This window comes from Xenopus tropicalis, chromosome 1 (genome assembly GCF_000004195.4).
Source record: "Xenopus tropicalis strain Nigerian chromosome 1, UCB_Xtro_10.0, whole genome shotgun sequence".
Classification (NCBI taxonomy): domain Eukaryota; kingdom Metazoa; phylum Chordata; class Amphibia; order Anura; family Pipidae; genus Xenopus; species Xenopus tropicalis.
This window is the reverse complement of record NC_030677.2, coordinates 103,795,243-103,816,460: the sequence shown is the minus strand read 5'-3', so window position 1 is coordinate 103,816,460 and position 21,218 is coordinate 103,795,243. Positions and strand designations below refer to the sequence as shown.

At 37.3% G+C, this 21,218-nt stretch overlaps 1 protein-coding gene across 4 annotated transcripts in view; it reads right to left on the bottom strand.

Moving 5' to 3' along the window:
* The window catches only part of pde4c (phosphodiesterase 4C), a 287,821-nt gene that overhangs the window by 25,919 nt on the left and 240,684 nt on the right, over nt 1-21,218 (bottom strand). For all 4 annotated transcript variants that reach the window (XM_004910983.2, XM_002934798.5, XM_004910985.3 and 1 more), the window contains one exon: nt 2,342-2,533. In XM_004910983.2, the coding sequence (XP_004911040.1) occupies nt 2,342-2,533 (192 nt within the window). The remainder of the gene's footprint in view (nt 1-2,341; nt 2,534-21,218) is intronic.

Below are 21,218 nucleotides of genomic sequence, written 5' to 3'. Positions count from 1 at the left end.
ACCTTAAGTCTACTAAAATTTATTTAAACTTAAACCCAATGAGATTGTTTTGCCTTCAGTAAAGACTAATAATATCTTAGTTGTGATCAGGTAAAAGTGCTGTTTTATTATTACAGAGAAAAAAGAAAACAATTTTTAAAATTATTATTTATTTTATTATAATAGAGTTTATAGGAGATGGTCTTCTTGTAATTTGGAGCTTTCTGGATAACATGTTTCCAGATAACAGATCCCATACCTGTACTAATCTTCCACTTTATTATTTTTAGGTCTCTTCATGCTACAGTTGTATAAACAAAGGAAACCCTTAGCTTAAGCTGGTATTGTGGGAAACCTTGTTTTCTACAATATTCGGTGCATGTATAGCAGATCAACGAGATAACCGATATCGCAAGAGCGTCAGATATCGGTGGTCTCGTCATTAAATCGTCAGGTGGAGGTAGAATGCCTATTGTTTCTACCTCCATGTGACAATTCAGCTCTAAACGTCAGTGGAGGGTGGGAACGATCATAATTGTAAGGTGTATGGCCACCTTTAGTGGTCATAATCACTGGTGGTGCCTAACAAATTGGAAGTGAGTTTAGCTTGCATTGTCCTTACACATAAATTAAAATATACTTGGTTGCGTCCTTGCCCTTTTTTTTATTAGTGGAACAATAAATATAACATTAGTCATCTTTCCATTCTATCCTTTATTTACTGCAGAGTCCACATTTGTAAATCCCACCATAATGTAAACCCCCTTTTTCAACCACATGCATTGTATACCCTGTTTTACATCAGTAATGGTTGCTAAACAGAAGCAATTAAGAACTGCTTAGAAAAAGACCCCTTGACCTAACAGACTATCCACTACGGTTGTATGCAATAAACATGGATCTTTCTGTTACTGTCAGAATAATAAATGCAAATATCTAGTTGCTATGAGTTACTGGACAAAGTCTACCCATGTTTCTGTACATTTCCTTTAAGAAGTTAGGAAGCAATGGGGAAAAGATTAGCTAAATCCATGACTCATGAGAATGACAACCAAACCAAATCTTGTATTTGTTCTGCTTAATAGACCTCAGCAAACATAACTTTCTTGGGATAGGGCCAGAAGTAAGTTTCCAAAAGTGCCCCTTCTGCTGCATAAATGACTAGCCAGACAATTGTGATGACCCACTGGCAGGGGCACTCCACTGTCTATAGGGGAACACTGAGCTCTCAAATAGCATCAGCTTTAAGCTTGTGATAAATCTGTACATTCTATAGCTACTAATTCTTCTGAGTGGACAGTAGATCTAAGTGTGGTAAAGAGCAATAAGATGGACTTTTCATTTATCACTGTATTTATTAAATACATTTAATGCTTACTAGCCATTGCCATCTCTTCTACATTTTTCCATGGCCATGCAAGTCCTGTTTTAGAATGTAGGTATAGGTATAGGACCCGTTGTCCAAAATGCTCTGGATCAATGGTTTTCCGGATAAGGGGTCTTTCTGTAATTTGGATCTTTATATCTTAAGTCTACTAAAAATCAATCCAACATTAATTAAACCCACCAGGATTGTTTTGCATCCAATAAGGATTAATTATGTCTTAGTTAGGATCAAATACAAGGTACTGTTTTATTTTTATAGAGAAAAAGGAATCTGAATTATTTGATTAAAATGGAGTCTATGGGAGACAGGCTTTCCGTAATTCGGACCTTTCTGGATAATGGGTTTTCGGATAATGGATCCCATACCTGTACTACAACATACATAAACACCCCTTTATCTGTAATGGTTTTTTACCTGTACATCTATTAATATGTTTTACCAATAAAGCTAGCCTCTGGATATATCCCTGGCTGTATGCCTGGCTGTATCCCAGAAGAAAATTCACCTTAGTTTCCATTTTGTAGTATTGTATGGTATTTGTAAATGTTACAGCCCTTTCAGTGCTAGGCCAAAACCCTTGTGATGCTTCTGGAACATTCTGCCAGTACATTTTAATCACGGTGAAATAACAAGCACGTAGATCCAAAAGTCCACATTGCACTAGATAGAGTACACAATCAACAACATTTAGAAACCACTGTGCTGACTCTTTCCCATGTAACTTGCTGCATGCCCATGTTTGGGCACCTTTTCTCTGTGTTTAATCCCTATTTCAGCTTTCCTTTATGTATTTGCAACATCTATTGGGGAATGTTCTCATTCCTAGCCGTACAGACTCTTGATTACTCTAGATTATTGGTAAATTTTCTCTAGTAATTATTGTATAATAAAAAACCCCACATTTAAGATTTGATGCTCTGAGTTGTTCTTAATAGTCAATTCTGGCAAGCATTGGAAACCCTTATTTTTACTTACAGATCACTGGCAATAGATGAGTTTCTAGACATAGCTTTGGGTGATAGGTCATAGTCACTGTCTGAGCGGTACAGGAAGGATTCCCGTCTCTGGCTGTGTGGAAAGTTTCCCTGCAGTACCAGTCCCGACCCGGGGCTGGCCTGGGACTCAAGAGGGCTTCTGCCTGAGGAAAGGCCATTCTCCACATCAAAGCTACAGAGGAAAAACAAATAATTGTTAGTAACAAAGACCAGACCATATGGCTCTTAAAATACATGGCCTTAGATGACAATTTGTGTCCTTCCTTTGCCAACAGAAATACCTGCCCATCTCCTATTAATTTTATTACACTGTACATGGAATGTACATGATTTTTATTGTGAAGAAACAGTAAAGACTTGGAAAACAAAAAATAAACTATATACAAGACAATTTTATACTGATGTACAGTGGAAAATGAAAAAACATGAAAATGTAGGAAAAGAGTAATTTGTCTCAGGCCAAAAAACATAAATGTTTTCATATATTCCAATGTTCCAGACTAAAAATTTCAAACAAATTTGCCATGCTTTATCTTTCCCAACCTTACCCAATAAACCCTTCCCCTTTTCAGTACGAATTTCAGGACTGTTCTGGGGAAATTAAACATTTAAGAGGCATGATGTTTCTCTTATTTATTTTAAGAAGTTGGTTGTTCCTTTTGTTGAAATTAAATGCATGAGTACCTGCTTTTAAACTGATTAAAACAGGTTGCCACCTGTCCAGTATTTTACTGACCTGGCCTGCAACAAATGGTGCAAAAGGCTGACAAGTTTGGCATCCCAATATAACAATATGAGAACAGACCTGTACATGGAAACTCTTTTAGTCCACTTACACATTTTGGTAACCAACTGCAAGTGCCCAACTAAACACTGAATGTTATATCATAAGACTGCCACTGATATTCATGACATTCCATGGGATAGATGTTTAAAGAAGAAAAAAAAACAGGTTTGGTCATGGACAACTAACTTTATGAGATCCCACAGAGAGGATTTAGGATGTAACTGTAAGCTTTGGGGACTACTTAGATCCCTGCTTCAAGCATAGAAGACTGGAAAAGCTACATGTTTGGATAACTCAGTATACATGAATACATGCAAATGCCACAAGAATATATATCAGAAGGCCATTCCTTAGCATTAATATCCAATGGAGTTATGGCTATATAGCCTGAGCCCTTGGCTAGCAACATAATTGACCGTGAATCTATCACAGCCAGCACAGACTCTATAGTAAAGCTGGCCACTCTGCTGTACAGAGCTAAGTGCATACATTAAGTAGCACTATATCAATAAAAAAAAAATACATCATGCACATTAAAATCCATTAACATCTTTGCTGCTGTGCCAAATATAAAGAATTAAATAATACAGGCAACAAATGAATTAGTTATAACATAGAATAAGAAAAAATGCTGTTAACATTTGAAATTCTGCTTATTACATGCAACTTTGTTATACAAGTATACAACAGTTTAGCTTTCTGACTTAAACATGTATTATGAAAAGGTAAATCAGCCCAGAAAGCATTTTCCATTTAGCTGGCCTTGTTACATACTGTTCTCAAAAATATTTAGCACAAGTTGTCAAAACAAAACCCAGTCTGATTCAGAACTATGCCAATGTGCTGAGCAATGCCACTATTATCAGCAGAGGGCGACAGCATTGCATTAAATCAGTCTAATAGACCTGCTTTCTATTCATTCCAATGGGATCTTTTTAAAGCATATTTATAAAATTGTGAACAATTTACAATTTCACCCCTTGGTAAATACACTTCTAAAAATCTCATAAGAATGAAAAGAAAGTGGGTGAATTTTTCTGCAGCAAGCTCTAATCTCACATTTTGATAAATCTAAGGCTGATGCCACATGTGGCGTTTTTACGCGGTGTATTTTCTCAGCCTAAAAACGCCGCACAAGCCACACAGCCCCTGACTATGGCGTTTTCAGCCTAGTACTGGTGACGTAGCAAATCCCGTTTCCATGGTGCTAATAGTGCGAAATATTAAAAAATGCCGTGTATGTCCGCTAGGTCTGGCAGCTGCCTTTGTGTATACATAGGAATAGGTTTCTGTGCAAATAATGGCGTATTTCGGCAAACGCTTGAAAAATCCGTGGTAAGGCGTTTTCTAGCGTATTTATGCATTCTGTGGTTTCCTTCGAGTCTTTTCAAGTTATTTCTATGGATGATGATATCGTGGGGCCTGGATGAGTTCTTGATCAATCAGAATATCCAAGGCTATTGTGATACTAATATCTACAGTTAGTACTAGTGGTTGTATTTATAGTTTATGTATGTGAGTGTATAGATTGGTAGGTGTGGGTTAGGTGTGCTGGTTTTACTTGGATGGGTTGAACTTGATGGACACTGGTCTTTTTTCAACCCTATGTAACTATGTAACTATGTAACTATGTGTGTTTTTCAGCCGCCGAGAGAATTCGAAAATATGCAGAGTAAAAACGCCACGTGTGGCATCAGCCTTAAGTATTACTTAGGAGGGCCATTTACTAACCGTCTGTTTTTTTTTCCCATTCGGATTTTTAGCTATGAAAGTCATACATTTTCCGTGACAAAACAGCTAAAAATCTGAATCCAACAATTCGCCAGCTAAGACTTGCCAAGATCATGGCAAGTCAATGGCAGATGTCCTCCCCTTCCCTGGAGGATCCTCCTTTTGCTTCAAAACTTTAGAGGTTCCAGATTTATGATGCTTTTTTTGCGGCAATTCAAAAAAGTAGAGGTTTCGGTGCCACAATTCGAAAAAGTTGTACTTTTACAACTTTTCTGCAACTTTTTCCTGCATGGACTTTTCCAGTTCAGCCTTTTTTTTTTTTTATAAATGTCATTCGTGGAAATGAGTTTACTTTAAAAAAGAAAAAAATGAGAAATGATAGAGTTGTAATAAATCTGCCCCATAGTATTTAATTTCATCTCTTAACATTTCCAATTTTGAGTGAATGTGAAAACTTTCACCTGTGAAACAAAGTCTGTTTCCATAAGGCATGGACTTGACATTATTACATGGGGCAGATCTCTAAAACCTTCAGTGCAGCTTTTGGGGGTCAGAACACTGACCCCAAAACTGTTTTTCTTGCAGCTGAGCATTCACTATTCCTAGAGGACACATCTTAGTGATGACTGAAGTAAACCAGTGTTCTGAACAGCTGTCTGTAATTGCTGGGAAAACCAGCTTTAAGTTTTGACCCCCTGAAATAACACCTAAGAGTCAGGAGCACAGCAAAAAGTTGGAAATTCTCATTAAAAGCTGGACTGTACCAATATCATTGTGGTGACTGAGAATTGGGCAACATATTTTGCATCATATCTATTATCTGATCCCAGGCAATTCATGTCTGTGAATGTTTTACCAGAACATTAAAAATGCCATTGTGCCTCTTATATTTTAATATTATAAATGTATAATTATTTATAATTTTAAAATATTTAAAAACCACTGAGAGGTGATAAAACAAATTAAATTTTAGATGAAGATCTGTTTTCATAAATAGGCTAGCTTTGTGTGTTTACCAAAATCAACATTAGTGTTAATTGCTGGTCCTGCCATGAAGCAATCCTTTATGAGCTGCCCAGAAAGGTGTCCAGAAATATCCATGCTCAGTGGCTCACAGGCCCCGGGACAAAGTTTGCCCTTGGACCCCTCTTTCCCCATGCCACAAACCATGCAGCATTGCATCCCTACTCAATGGCCAATTAAATACCTAAAAAAACGTGGAATGGATACACATCTAGTCAAATGAGAAGTGCAGCTAACTCTGTGACAAAATATGGTTTTACAGATTTGAGTTCCTAAGTTTTGCCCATACTGAGTGACTCTCAGAAGCAGCTTAGGCCAAAACACTGTATGCTGAATAGTGTTATCTTTGGGGTTTGCGCAAATAACTGTAATCGTGCTGTAATGTTGCCGAGAATGTATATTTATATGATTACTTGGTATTAGGCCATTGTAAACCCTCCAATTCATGGTGGTTATTCATTCTGCCTCTCTTCAACTTGGAATTTGGATAGCTATCTGGTTGCTATGCACCCTAGCAATCAGAAAGCTGGCAGATTTTGAAGGCAGATTATTATAAGGTATAATTATTTTTATTAAGGCTTCTCTTTCTTAACCGTTATAAGTGATAAGTGTTTTATAACATATCCGAATAGCGCTCAAAAAAAACATAGGTGCCAGTATTGCAGTTGCCAATAGCAAATGATCCTCACTGACCATCAGTGAAAAAATACTATTAGTCCTGAAGGGTTAGGTTAAGTACACAAGAATGAATCCGAATATTTGCAGTATGTGAAGTGACAGCGTGAATTAGCTGCAGGGTTTACTAGAACTGACTTTGGGGGTATACTAAACGGTTTCAGCTGTCACAAGTCAGTAAGCTGCTGAAAAGGACATACACAATAACAGGGAAATTATAGCATTGTCACCATACTCTGGGTTCCTGCCAAGCTGTACTGCACCTATGAAGAACTCCTCAGTAGATTGCATTACCCACAGGTCAAAAATAGGCTCTGGCATTTCAAGCACACAGAAGCTTAAATTGTGGTAGTATTAAAGGAATATAAAGGAGTATTACCTACAGAACATTACAAAATACTCTAATTTATAAAAAACATATTGGTTTTTGGTTTGAAAGGGTCTTGATGACCCTACAGTTCAACTTTTAAAATTAATCAAGTTTGAATTAAAAGTTACAGAATATAAACACTTTACTAAATACCACTCCCATTTTACAAAATTTGGCAGGTTATGTAAAGTTTACACACATTTCTGGGGGTTTTGGGGTCTGGTTTTGTGTGAAAATTGCCCTTTAAGATGCAAGTCTCCGTTCTCCAAAGAGACCTGTTTAGCGTATTCGTTACAATTGTATCTAAGTGCAGGTGTAGCTTGTTAAGATTTCTGGGCTCTCTGCCAAAAGCTACTTTTTAATTAAGTTTGAGAAACATTGTATCTTTTTGAACCTTCAGTGCAGGAGATCAAAGGGAAATGAGGGACTATTCAGTAAGACTCCTGGACTGCGGGCTGAGCTGTTTAAGAGCGACTGTCCCGCGAAAATCAGGACAGTTGGGAGGTATGAAATTATATGGTATCACATATATTTGTTTTGCTTCCGATAAGGATATAATGATTCATTATATCATGGTTGGGACCAAGTACAAGGTACTGTTTTATTATTGGTTTTAAATTGTTTAATGAAAATAGAGTGTACAGTAGCTTTCTAAAAAGTTTCCAGGTAATGCATCCCATCCCTGTATTGCATATTAAAGGTGACAATCCATGTAGACATGTGTATAACTGCTCCCATATTAACCTAGAAATATCCACCAATCCATTTTTGCTACCTCTGTGGACCAATCACAAAACACATTCTGTTTCCTGCTTATGAAGTCTGCACAACAAAGCCAGAGGCAGCAAGAAGGGTTACATTTATTTTACTTATATGTCTGTCTTTTGTTAACCATTTGCCATTCTAGAAAGGCTATTCATTTATTCTGTTTACATCAGTCCCTAACAATTAAAAGGCAGTCTAAAGTCCCTACCATATGCTCACAGATAGGACCTATTACCAGTTTCTTGACAAGGAACCACTTAAGCTTCCTCTATGTTTTTCAAATTGTGGAAGCAAATTCAGAGAAAACAGAGAGAGTCCATGTAACAGTGCCCTGGCTAGAAAAAGACACAGAACCATAGAAGTAATGCCATCCACTGCCCCACCATGCAGGCTTAAAAAGAAACTGCAAGATTATTTAAAATAGGGGGATCAGTTATTAACCTGTGGGTTCATGCATACCAGGCCAATGAAGCATGTAGATTCACTCCAGAGGTTTTCTACAACTGCTTCAGCTGAGAGCAAAAGTTATTTGGCACCTCTACGTTGCACAGTACTGTTGGCTTTGTGAAGAAGCAGAGGTGCCCTGTACAATAATTGTTCAAAGGAGTGTGTGCCTGTAAACTATAACAGAGATTATATTAAATAAATGATTAGTAACATCAATAGAATTGCTTACAATAATGTATTAAATAAGGCCTGGCCAGGTTTTTGGGTAAGCCAGAACGGCAATTTGCCCTGGGCCCATGTATCAAGTTCTGTTTTGGGGAAAAGTATAGAAAAGATATTTTATATTGCATAACAAAATTGTTAGATATTTTCAGTATGTAGATTAGGGATACCATGCTGCTGTCTTTCAGCTCTTGCTGAACTGCAACTTCAAAAATCCTCTAAACTGACCCTAATTATATCTCCATACCACACACAAAGAAGTTCAAACTGACATTGAAACTGCCTAGGAAACTAGAACACACAAGGAAGATGAATGGTTAAAATGCATATCCTCATAAAAGAGTTGTCTGTGCATCTCTCCCTGGAGACTGTCTATGCTGCTATCTTTATTCTGCGTGGGAAGGATAGCAGGTGCAGGAGGAATCTGGAAATCGGTTCAGCATGAGGGGAACCAGATTTATCTGTCATTCTGTATATAATACACACTGTATTCCCTTTCCTTGAGAAGCTTTGGTTATACAATTTTTATGGATCATCACACCATCTCCTTGGGGGGAAAAATACACCCCTCCGGTCATAAAGCCAAGGAGACAAATGTGAACATACTGGGGTCTAGGCAGGCTTATAGCGTCAAGAACTCTGTATTCCTTTCCCTTTTCTTCAACGTTATATTTATATTTCATAAGGATAAACAGGATTCATCAGCTATAAAACAGTGTCAGAAGGCAATCCAGGATGGAGCTGAGGAGGATGAGCAAGTAGGAGTTTCCTGTTCTGATGGTATTTTTACCTACAGCTCCAATTCCAATTTGACATCCTGTAACTATAACAGTTCTTCATTTTTTCATGTTGTCTCAACTGCTGGAACCTTAAGGAAAGGTCTAGGTATTATATTTTTACTCTTTCCCTTTCTCAATATTTTGCAAATTTGTCACAAAGTTACCAGTGTAACAAAGAGAGTTACAACCAATGTTCCTGCTTGCTAGACAATATTAGCCTACAAATTGGCCACTTCATTTTGTCAGGCTACCGTCAAGAGACAAGCATAGACACAAGGCATTTTAAAAAATGCTGTGTTTGAAAGTTAAGGTATGGGACTTGTTACCTAGAATTCTCAGGACCTGGAGTTTTCTGTATAAATGGTATTTCTGTAATTTTGAATAATTAATTTTTTAAAACCTAGAACTATTTGCTAAAAATGAAAATGAGATGGCATTCCTGTAATTCAGAGCTTTATGGTTAAAGGGTTTTCAGATCCCATACCTGTACTAAAATACGCAGCACTGATGTTCTAACACATTATAATGCACATTTTAAATAAATAAATATTATTATAATATATATATATTATATGTCATGCTCCCAAGTCAAAACCATTAATTGTAAATAAACCAATATACATGAACAGCTGTAGACAAAGTGGTATGTTTAATTCTTTTTTATACAGGTATTGATAATATCAAAAAGCAAGTACATAGTGTCAAACATGCCATAAAAGTAAAAAGACTATTGACTGAGTGTGCATTACATTATAATATGTGGTTTTACACTGCTGTGACATTTGGGGCCTAAAAAGAAACAGATTACCTCTGCACCTGGGCCTTAAAAAACGTTGCCTCAGTGTTTGCGTGTCCAGTTGCAATGCCCGCATATATTTTCAGCATCTACACCTATAGCAACCCATACAAGTTTGAAAATCAAACCAATACAATAAAACATTTTTTTGATGTAAAACTGTCCAAGAGTGCTCATTAGCGTTTTGAATGAGATTACTGCCAATCATGGCTACCCCATGTACATAGCTGTCAACTCGCATAGGTTTCCTGCGAGTTACCCAGTTTCATACCCCCATCTGTCAATATAAGCCATTCATCTTGCTTTTGGAATTCCCCCAGCTTAGTTTGCATTGTGCATTAACAGAGACCAGTCCTACAGAAGTGCCTATGCAAAAGCAGCCAGAAATGTCACAACACCCTTCCAATAAGCCACATTCACAAATTTCATCAGTCCACTCTACTTGCCACAAATCCCCCAGGTTGCTGTTGTTCTGCGTTGACATATCTGCACGTATATAAATAAATGCAAGTATTTGGACTTGCTATGTTTTACTAACAGAACATCAAAGCAATTATAAAGCCTACATATAAACAAAAGTACAAGGAGAAAGAAGAAAGCTCATCTTAGCATAACAAAACCAATGACATTTTAATAACACACAAATAAGACAGGACTAGTTCAAAGAATATAAATTATAATAGGATTATAAAAGTGAATGTCATTATAGCATGACACTATCCAGTCAGCATGTCAGCATGTTGTTCGATTTACAGCTTCCAAAAATAAAAGTATGGCATACAATAAACACAGAGATTATTTACAGATAATAGCCAATGCTTGTTAGAACTTAGTCTAAAAGATTGCTGTTCAAACCATGTTATTAAATTAGGCCCCTGTGTGTGATAAAGTGACTACTGATTAATTACAAGATTGATGTTAAATATGTTACTGACTATATTGCATTCTGTCCTTAGGGGAACACGTCAGTGCCATTAATACCCTGCACCTAAGAAAGATTAATCCTCGAAACATGCCAGTCTCATTAGTACCATTTCCTTCTAGCAGAGACTCCTGCGCCTTCAGATTATTCCCTAAATAAATACAAACCTAACAAATGTTTTATTAGCACTTCAGGGTGGCTTGGAATAATTTTAACTGATTTTAAATTACCACAGAGAAAGCATTAATTAAGCCATTTTCCTTACTACCAGCCATCTGCTCAACTTCCGACAGAATAAATAATTGTGGGTAACAGTTTAACCCTGTGGTAGCCAGATGGCTGAAAGCCATGTCTAGACCATTAGGTTTGTGTAAGAGCTAAGTCACAACAATTTGTCAGTACTGACATAAACTGTCCAAATGTTTGTGGCACAGTAATGGCTCAACTTGCAGCCTTTTTATGTCATGTAATAATACATTTGTAAGTAAGCCAAGGGAATTTGATGCTGGGAACATGGTCGGTAAAGGTATTATAATGGTATTATAATTATAAGCTTTCTACCCTCTTGTAGCTAAGGCATTGCAAAATGGAAGAAGTCTATAGGAAATAGGTGGGGATGGATGCAAAAGTCAACAGAGCACCAGAACTGCCACAATTGTTCTCACCAATCTTTGGCTTAAAAGGCTGCATAGTTTTCTGGCAGTGGAGATTGACCTCCACAGTGTAAAAATGTAAAAAGGTTTGGCATGAGCGTTAGGGTGCCATAGGAAAAATGATCTTATAGCTTCTGCAAAATTGCCTTTTTCACCAAAAATAGTACAGTTATGGGATCCCTTATCCATTACGGACAGGCCATCTCCCATTGACTCCATTATAAGCAAATAATTCTAATTTTTAAAACTTATTTCCTTTTTCGCTGTAATAATAAAACAGTACCTTGTACTTGATCCCAACTAAGATATAATTATTCCTTATTGGGTGCAAAACAAGCCTATTGGTTTTATTTAGTATTTAAATGATTTTTAGCAGATATAATTGGGGAGATCCAAATTACAGAAAGATCCCTTATCTGAAAAACCCCAGGTTCCAAGCATTCTGGATAACAGGTCCCATACCTGGTATCGTAAATGCTTACTCGCTAAGGCCTATCAATAAATACATAAATGTGTACCCATTATGACAGCTATTTTCAAATATGATACATATCTGTTCTTCCATTTGATTTTTTTGTCACTTTTGCTCAATTAGTTGAAAGTATTTAGTGTACCATATCATTTGACTGTCTGCTTACTGTAATCAGATTTATTGGCTGAATTTTACTTCTACCTATATTAAGCAAGTATGCTCTTGGATGCTTAGTGGCGCATCCTAGAATTAACCACGTTCCTTTCAATATTATTTCTGGTTAAAATATTGCAAAAGAAGTCTATGAGAAAAAATATCATATGCTAGAGAGCAAATAACAGTGTATAATACCTGAAAACCCAAATGCTTGTTTACAATAGTCGAGGAGTAAAGTGACAATTATACTGAAAGGAGAGAAAAGAGTTTGAATGCAGCACACGGTACAACAGGGTATCATTAGAGCAACAGAGATGATAGGCTTACCAACAAGAAGACTTCCACTACAGTCTAAATAGTGTTAGATGTAAGTAAGCAGTGCAGGCTTGAGATACAGGCCAAGATTTGTTTGGAAGAGACTTTGGGGCAATTTTATTATTGAGAGACATTACCAGAACTTGGTGAAGAACACCAGTAACATTTGGAAGCATTTTCAAACAGGTAGCCTTTTTTAAAGTCACACCCATTAGAAGCATTAGAAGGTAAAAAATAAAAAGACCATACAAAAATGGACATTTACACATTGTATTGTTTTTTTAATACATGTAACCATGTGGGCATTGTAAGCAATATATTGTTATTTACAGATGACACAAAACTATAAAGGTCTATTAATTCCATCTACAATGTGGCATGCATGCAGCAGGTTCTGAACAAATTGGCACTCTGGGATGCAAACTGGCAGATGAGATTCAATGTTGATAAACACTTCTACCCTTCTCAAGAGAAGATGTATCAATGTATATATAATATACAGTATAAAGGGCCATACCATAAATTCTCTAATGCTTTATTCACCAGAAGGTACTTCCAGTAGACATTAGGACATGATGACTAGATAAGAGGAGGAGGATTGCTTTGAAGTTTTAAATGGTTAAATGGTTGTTCTAGCAGACACATTAGATAGCTGTAAAAAGTGGTTTAATGGTTTTTAGCATGTGGTCCGAGTGGGCCATCTTGGAGTCATGAAGAAATTCTCCCCCCTCTGAGGCAAATTAAAGAGTCTTCAGATGAGGTTTTATGCCTTCGATCACCTAGCAGTTAGGCAGGTATCATTTAGACCAAATTGTTTACCTTGATATATGTGTGTCTTTTTTCAAAATAAATTACTATATTACTAATCTAGCATGTTACTACAAACCCTGAAACAAAAATCCATCATGTTGTGTGAAAAAACAGAACATAATACAGTTACACTAAAATGCAGGTCTGAAGGCTTGTGGGTACAACCAGGCAAAATAAGATAGAATCATGCACCCAACCTGTCATGCACATCAAACAAATATAAACTGCCCAAAGAATCTAAACACAAACCATATCCTTATGTGAAGAAGACATTTGTTTGTAGCTCTTATTTTGTGTAGATCATTACAGACACAAATACCTACCATTGTCCAAGTCAAGTAATAAAGCATCCATAATGCTCTACAATAAGAGAGACCTAAATAAACTCTGTATTTTAAAATACTATATAAGCATATTCTGTGTATTTGGGATAACTTTGGATTGAGGACATTATTAAAATAAATGTAAATAAAATAAATGTCTGATCACAGCATATGAGTATTTTAAGAATTCTGTTGATGGTGCAAGGGGACTGTTCATGTAAATATTTTGCATTGTGTTTGGCATTGAAAATCTACACAGATTTGAATGTATAGAAATTATTCTACGCTTTTCTGCTTTGCTACATAATATCACTTTTAGAAGGCACTGCAGCACCATCTGTTTTCGAGGAATGGAGATCAGCCTCCCCCCAGCTAAAAGATTGTGTCTCTGGGAGGATGCTGCTTGTAGCATTCACAAGTGGGGTTATCTGCTAATACTCAATGATATAACTGCTGGCTGGAGACAGATGTCTGGCTGCCTTACCCAGTTTTTGGGGGGCAGTATTCTTGCTGCATTTGCTGACTATCTGCCCTCAAGGAAAGGTATCAGAATGAAATCCACCTCACAGCTTTGGTTGCAGAGAGTTGTGGGTCATCAATAGATGGAGTGGTGCTGACTGATGATACAAAAACTAAGGAACAGTTCTTTGAGGAATTTAGGAATGTGTTGCCAATATGATCACTTACATTTCACAACTTAAACTGAAATTACTTTTACTGCATCCCATTTGGGAAACATTCTGCATTTGGCAGACACATTTAACAGTGATAGACAGACACCCCTCTGGTTTTAACAGCCTAAAATACACATGACAACTTATCATTAGCATCAAGTTAATGACAATGGGTACCATGCTATTATATAATTTTTGTAACAATAATTGTTTTCTAGAAAACAATAGATCAGAAGACGTGGTAAGTTAGCACAATAATGTTCTGCATATTCCCTGTGCTTGTCATTAAAGAAGACTGTTGTTGGGTGAATTTTCCAGCTGCTGATCCCCCACCCATGCATGACGCAGTGAATGTTGAGGTGAGTGACGTCAGTGAGAGCCTGTGGCTGGGAGATAAGCCTCTTAAAGCAAGATCTAATAGGCCAGGCTAACACCACAGGAATGCTGAGCCAGGCATGACCAAGGGCCACACATAAACCAAAGTGTCTCAGACTCTCATGAATATCCTTTATATATTTAGCATGGAAACAGAAGCTTATAAAGCTTAGAAAACCTGAAAATGATTACTATAAAGATTCAAATCCTGTGTTAAGTGTATATTACAATATGTTTCATATATTAAATATAAATTTGGGAATTTATTGTATAGGGAAATGTACAGTGGAGGAAATAATTATTTGACCCCTCACTGATTTTGTAAGTTTGTCCAATGACAAAGAAATGAAAAGTCTCAGAACAGTATCATTTCAATGGTAGGTTTATTTTAACAGTGGCAGATAGCACATCAAAAGGAAAATCGAAAAAATAACTTTAAATAAAAGATAGCAACTGATTTGCATTTCATTGAGTGAAATAAGTTTTTGAACCCTCTAAGAAAAAAAGACTTAATACTTAGTGGAAAAACCCTTGTTTGCAAGCACAGAGGTCCAACGTTTCTTGTAATTGATGACCAAGTTTGCGCACATTTTAGGAGGAATGTTGGTCCACTCCTCTTTGCAGATCATCTCTAAATCCCTAAGGTTTCGAGGCTGTCTCTGTGCAACTCTGAGCTTGAGCACCCTCCATAGGTTTTCTATTGGATTAAGGTCCGGAGACTGACTAGGCCACTCCATGACCTTAATGTGCTTCTTCTTGAGCCACTCCTTTGTTGCCTTTGCTGTATGTTTTGGGTCATTGTCGTGCTGGAACACCCATCCACGACCCATTTTCAGTTTCCTGGCAGAGGGAAGGAGGTTGTCGTTCAGGATTTCACGATACATGGCTCCGTCCATTTTCCCGTTAATGCGAATAAGTTGTCCTGTGCCCTTAGCAGAAAAACACCCCCAAAGCAAAATGTTTCCACCCCCATGCTTGACGGTGGGGACGGTGTTTTGGGGGTCATAGGCAGCATTTTTCTTCCTCCAAACACAGCGAGTTGAGTTAATGCCAAAGAGCTCTATTTTGGTCTCATCAGACCACAGCACCTTCTCCCAGTCACTCACAGAATCATTCAGGTGTTCATTGGCAAACTTCAGACGGGCCTGCACATGTGCCTTCTTGAGCAGGGGGACCTTGCGAGCCCTGCAGGATTTTAATCCATTGCGGTGTAATGTGTTTCCAATGGTTTTCTTGGTGACTGTGGTCCCTGCTAATTTGAGGTCATTAACTAACTCCTCCTGTGTAGTTCTAGGATGCTTTTTCACCTTTCTCAGAATCATTGACACCCCACGAGGTGAGATCTTGCGTGGAGCCCCAGAGCGAGGTCGATTGATGGTCATTTTGTGCTCCTTCCATTTTCGAACAATCGCACCAACAGTTGTCACCTTCTCTCCCAGCTTCTTGCTAATGGTTTTGTAGCCCATTCCAGCCTTGTGCAGGTCTACAATTTTGTCTCTGACATCCTTGGACAGCTCTTTGGTCTTTCCCATGTTGGAGAGTTTGGAGTCTGCTTGATTGATTGATTCTGTGGACAGGTGTCTTTTATACAGGTGAATAGTTAAGACAGGTGTCCTTAATGAGGTTGACTAATTGAGTAGAAGTGTCTAACCACTCTGTGGGAGCCAGAACTCTTAATGGTTGGTAGGGGTTCAAAAACTTATTTCACTCAATGAAATGCAAATCAGTTGCTATCTTTTATTTAAAGTTATTTTTTCGATTTTCCTTTTGATGTGCTATCTGCCACTGTTAAAATAAACCTACCATTGAAATGATACTGTTCTGAGACTTTTCATTTCTTTGTCATTGGACAAACTTACAAAATCAGTGAGGGGTCAAATAATTATTTCCTCCACTGTATTTATTATAGGTTTTGACTTTGTGAATGAGGAAATGAATTACTGAAAATTCATAAAAGTGAGCATTATTTTTCCTGACGATATGCAGTTACCATGGTAATAAATAACTTTTTCTCTTGGAATGTTGTAGTCATTATATAATCTGCTCAACAGCTAAGTATTGCCTTGCACTCTGCTAGGTCTATTATTACATACATGGGAGCACCACAATTACCATCTCTTTGATGACATGGCCCATAAACACACCATATACAGTGCCAAGACAAATGCATATGAAGCACAAACCCAGTCTAGCCACAAAAACACCATATACAGTGCCAGGGCCAGATGCATACGCAATAAGTATGGTTACCCCAGGAAAAAAACTGCCTTATTGCCACATTGTTCATATGCCTCAACCCCTGCTTACATTAAAAAAAACGAGCTTATTTTCAGTACAGGCATTCGAGGGCCTGTGCCAAGGGTGACAGTTTTAGGGTGGCGGTGGCATTCCTTGGGTACCTATATATAATATATATATATATATATATATATAGCAATCCAAGCTGCCGGCACTCACGAAACAAACCAGTCAAGGTCGCCTGGGTGCAAAAAATCAGCAAAGCGTACAGAAAAAGAATTCAGCAGTCGCACTCACAGGTCTTAAATGAAAATAAAAAGTTGTTTATTGCCAAAAAGGGTGAACTAACGTTTCGGCTGTTACACCAGCCTTTGACAAAGGCTGGTGTAACAGCCGAAACGTTAGTTCACCCTTTTTGGCAATAAACAACTTTTTATTTTCATTTAAGACCTGTGAGTGCGACTGCTGAATTCTTTTTTTTTATATATATATATATATATATATATAGAGAGAGAGAGAGAGAGAGAGAGAGAGAGAGAGATGATGATGATGATAGATGGAGACCGACCATACCTGTAAGACGATATATACCGGATTTTTTGTTAAAGGTTAAGGAAAGGAACATCACAGTGCAATGCATTGTATGGTATGTAGTTCCTGCATGCTGTCTGTAAGCTGTGAAGAATTTGTTACAATTTGTAACATCAATGTGTTAGTTCCTCCTCCCCTGCCAGAATTCTATCTTGCACCAGGCACACTATGTGACCAATCTGAAGGGGTATATATGCAGATCTGTATTTCTAGCGTGGTACTGCATTAAAGGAGAACTTATACAACAAACAATTACAATTTGTACATGGGGTTTGTTTTAATGGATTATAACAATGTTTAATTTTAACTTTTTTTTAATGTTGCAGAATCTTTAAATTGCATTGCTTCCCTCTTTTGGTCACTTGAAGGCTGAGTCTGCATGTTTGTAATATTTAAACAATTACACTAGACATGTTACGCCATAAGTATAGCAGTAAAAATATGTGCCTTCAAGGGTGCCCCCAGTAGCTGCCCATCTTCAAAACATGTCCTTATGATAATAAAAATACATTTTAGATTCTCTAGGACAAATGCCAACTGCATTACAGGGAGCAGACATAACCAGATTATGAATGTACATCCAGAAGGCAAACTAATGCATTTAGCCCAGAAGTTAACTTAATTAAACCAGCACATTGCCACCAATAAGTACTAATATACAGCAATGGAAGCACAGCTTGTCACCTTTGCCCAGCTGGCACACTACACATACACTGTGTTTGACTATGTGTAAGTTGTGTCTCCATCGGAAACAAATGAGTTAAGGCATTGCCTCTGAGTGGCCATGTACAGTACAGATCTTATCTTCGACCCTGTCCAGTCTCACACTCCCCAGGAGCAGCCATATCCTTCCTGGCTCCTGTGCAGAACTCTGCAGACAAAGGATGAACCATGTTTTATATTCAGAACTACGCAATTCCGCCACATAATACTAATGTCTGTCATAAATATCAAACTTGAAAATTGCTTTAACAGAATTTACTTCCAGAGACAAAACCAGAATCCACTGCCATTCTTATACTTAGCTGTGGCCACCTTCGACACTTCCTATACAAATTATAACAGGTACACAGATATTTTTTGTGCCAAAACCAACAAACCAAGATAACAACATGGTTTCCAGAAGTCAATTATTTTACTACTATTGTGACTTTCTGGCTTCCTTTTGGACATTCCACCCATCCCTGTACATTGCCCATACTGCTTTGTTAAACTCAAGTAAAGCCAATATTTATCAATCTCAAAGAACAAACAGTGCACGCTGGTAATATAATATGTTAATGTTTTCAGTTCTATACATGAATAATCTCCCAGTAGACATGAAATGTTCTTACCATAAGAAATGCAAAGGAAAATACATTAAGAGAATTAAAATATTCCAGAGATAGGCACAGAACTAAATATCCCGAATGTAAGACAAGATTTCAAATAAAACAAGAACAGATGGATAGTAGCTAAAGACATGAATATTAAAATGTATGACCCTCTTTAAATTAGAGACACTGTCTGATTAATCAGTTATTTCATTATAAGGTCTGGAAATGGACATATCGTGACTGAATTCTTAGCTTACACGTTGTACTGCTTCAACAAAGGAAATCACTTCAGAACACTAAATGCGTTTTTATGTTCTTACATGCTGTTCTGTCCCAAAATGTTAGGGAACTTCTTCCAGGAACAGCAAAAAAGACATTTTTAAATCTTCTACATAATAAAGTCAATTTCCAGGAAAGGGAAATAAAATGCACAGTTTGAAAAGCAATATTGTCAATAAAAAGCCAGGGTCATGTATGATACCTTTCTTTAGCAGGTAAAAGGTTAAACTTATTACTGGACCTTGGAAGATCTGGCTTTGTGAAGTCAGAGGCTCCATGATTTCCTACTCATTAGGAAGAATGAATCATTGGCATCTGCGCCAACATCCCTCCTAACAACTCTATCAGGGGAGATATGGATGGACTGGAGTGAAAGGGCACGTCATCTTTGGGGAATAACACTTGTTTGTTTTCTCAGAAGTGGTTGACTGGAAAAAGAAATATATTTGCACTTGTCTTTGAACATTTTCTTTTTACAAAGAATGTAATTACCTGTATATATGGTAACACAATAAATAAGAAAACAGAATTATGATTATCATTCAGTACTGTCCTATTTAAGGCTGATGCCCCACGGATAGATCTCTACTATCACGGGCGACTAACTGCTCCAAAATGCCTTTCCTTTTCTGGCACTAAACAAGAATATGAAGCCAGATTTACTCTTGTACATTTTGTCACTTCTGGTCCCAAAAAACTTCAAAGGATAAAGCTAATTACCTGTTTACTGAAAAGCCCCTGATAATGAGCTCTGATCACCCTCTTTATAAAGGAAGGGACGGTAAGGCCCCATGGAGCACTTGCAGGCACATACAGCAGAGCAGATTGCAGGTCGGCCCAAAAACATGAAAGCATGCATTTTCATGCTCACCTCCAATCCGTTCCAATGCATGTGCCTGCAAGCGGATACTCTGCACATTAAAGGAAAACTATACCCCCAGAACGTATACTTAACCAGCAGATAGTTTATATTCCATTAAGTGACCTATTAAAGAATCTTGCCAAACTGAAATATATATCAGTAAATATTGCCCTTTTACATCTTTCCCTTGAGCCACCATTTAGTGATGGGCTGTGTGCTCCCTTAGGAGATCACATGACCAGAAATAATGCATCTCTAACTGTAACAGGAAGAAGTGTGGGAGTAAAAGTCAGAACTCTGTCCATTATTTGGCTGATGTGGCCTAGCATGTATGTGTGCCTTGGCTTGCTTGTGTGCACTGTGAATCCTATTATCCCAGGAGATGGCCCTTAATTTTTAAAATGGCAATATCCTATTTAGGAAAACCCAATAGCACACACTGCTAAAAAGTACATTTTTATGAAAATGGTTTATTTAGATGAAGCAGCGTTTTACATATGAGCATGTTATATGCAATATATTTTTATGGAGCCCTACATTGTTTAGGGGGTCATTAGGAATCCAGTGTTAATGGGAAAAAAATATAATAATATAAATGCTACTAAAATGCAACTGGAAATCTCTTCAATAAGAACAGTGAGGGAACCAAAGCACTGTAAGAGAAACCCAGGCTGAATGCCAGTTATGACAGTATGTCATAATTGTGCAGAATTCACCCACATAACAAAACTTCCTTAAAGGTGGCCATACACAGATTTTAGTCTTCTTCCATCAAATGTAAAATCAAAAATCGATCGCATGTTTAAATGCAGAAATCTAAATCTAACATTCAGACTGAAATTGTAGGATAAAGAATTAAAAAAAAAATCGGAAGATGTTCTGAACATGAAATAGTTGTCAGACACCAATCATATGAAAATGACTTCCATTGTAGGTCCCCCAAGGATATTGCCAGATGCACAATATATGCGCAGATTTTATCCAAAACCAAAATTTTCTAACCTGTCCAAAACCAAAATTTTCTAACCTGTCCAATCGACTAAATGACCAATCTCCATGGTGCGAAAATGATCACACAATTATACCGGTGCATGTATGGCCAGCTTTATTTCAAACACTATCAAATGTTAGCTGTGTGTCTTGCATTTTTGTTTGTAAAAGCTTGAAAAGTGTTAATGCACAAAGGAGATGGCTGAGACAAGTGTCCATCCCTGTTTACACTGAATTTGCAGACACTGCAAGAATGACTTATGCGATCATAAAATTCTGTGTAAAT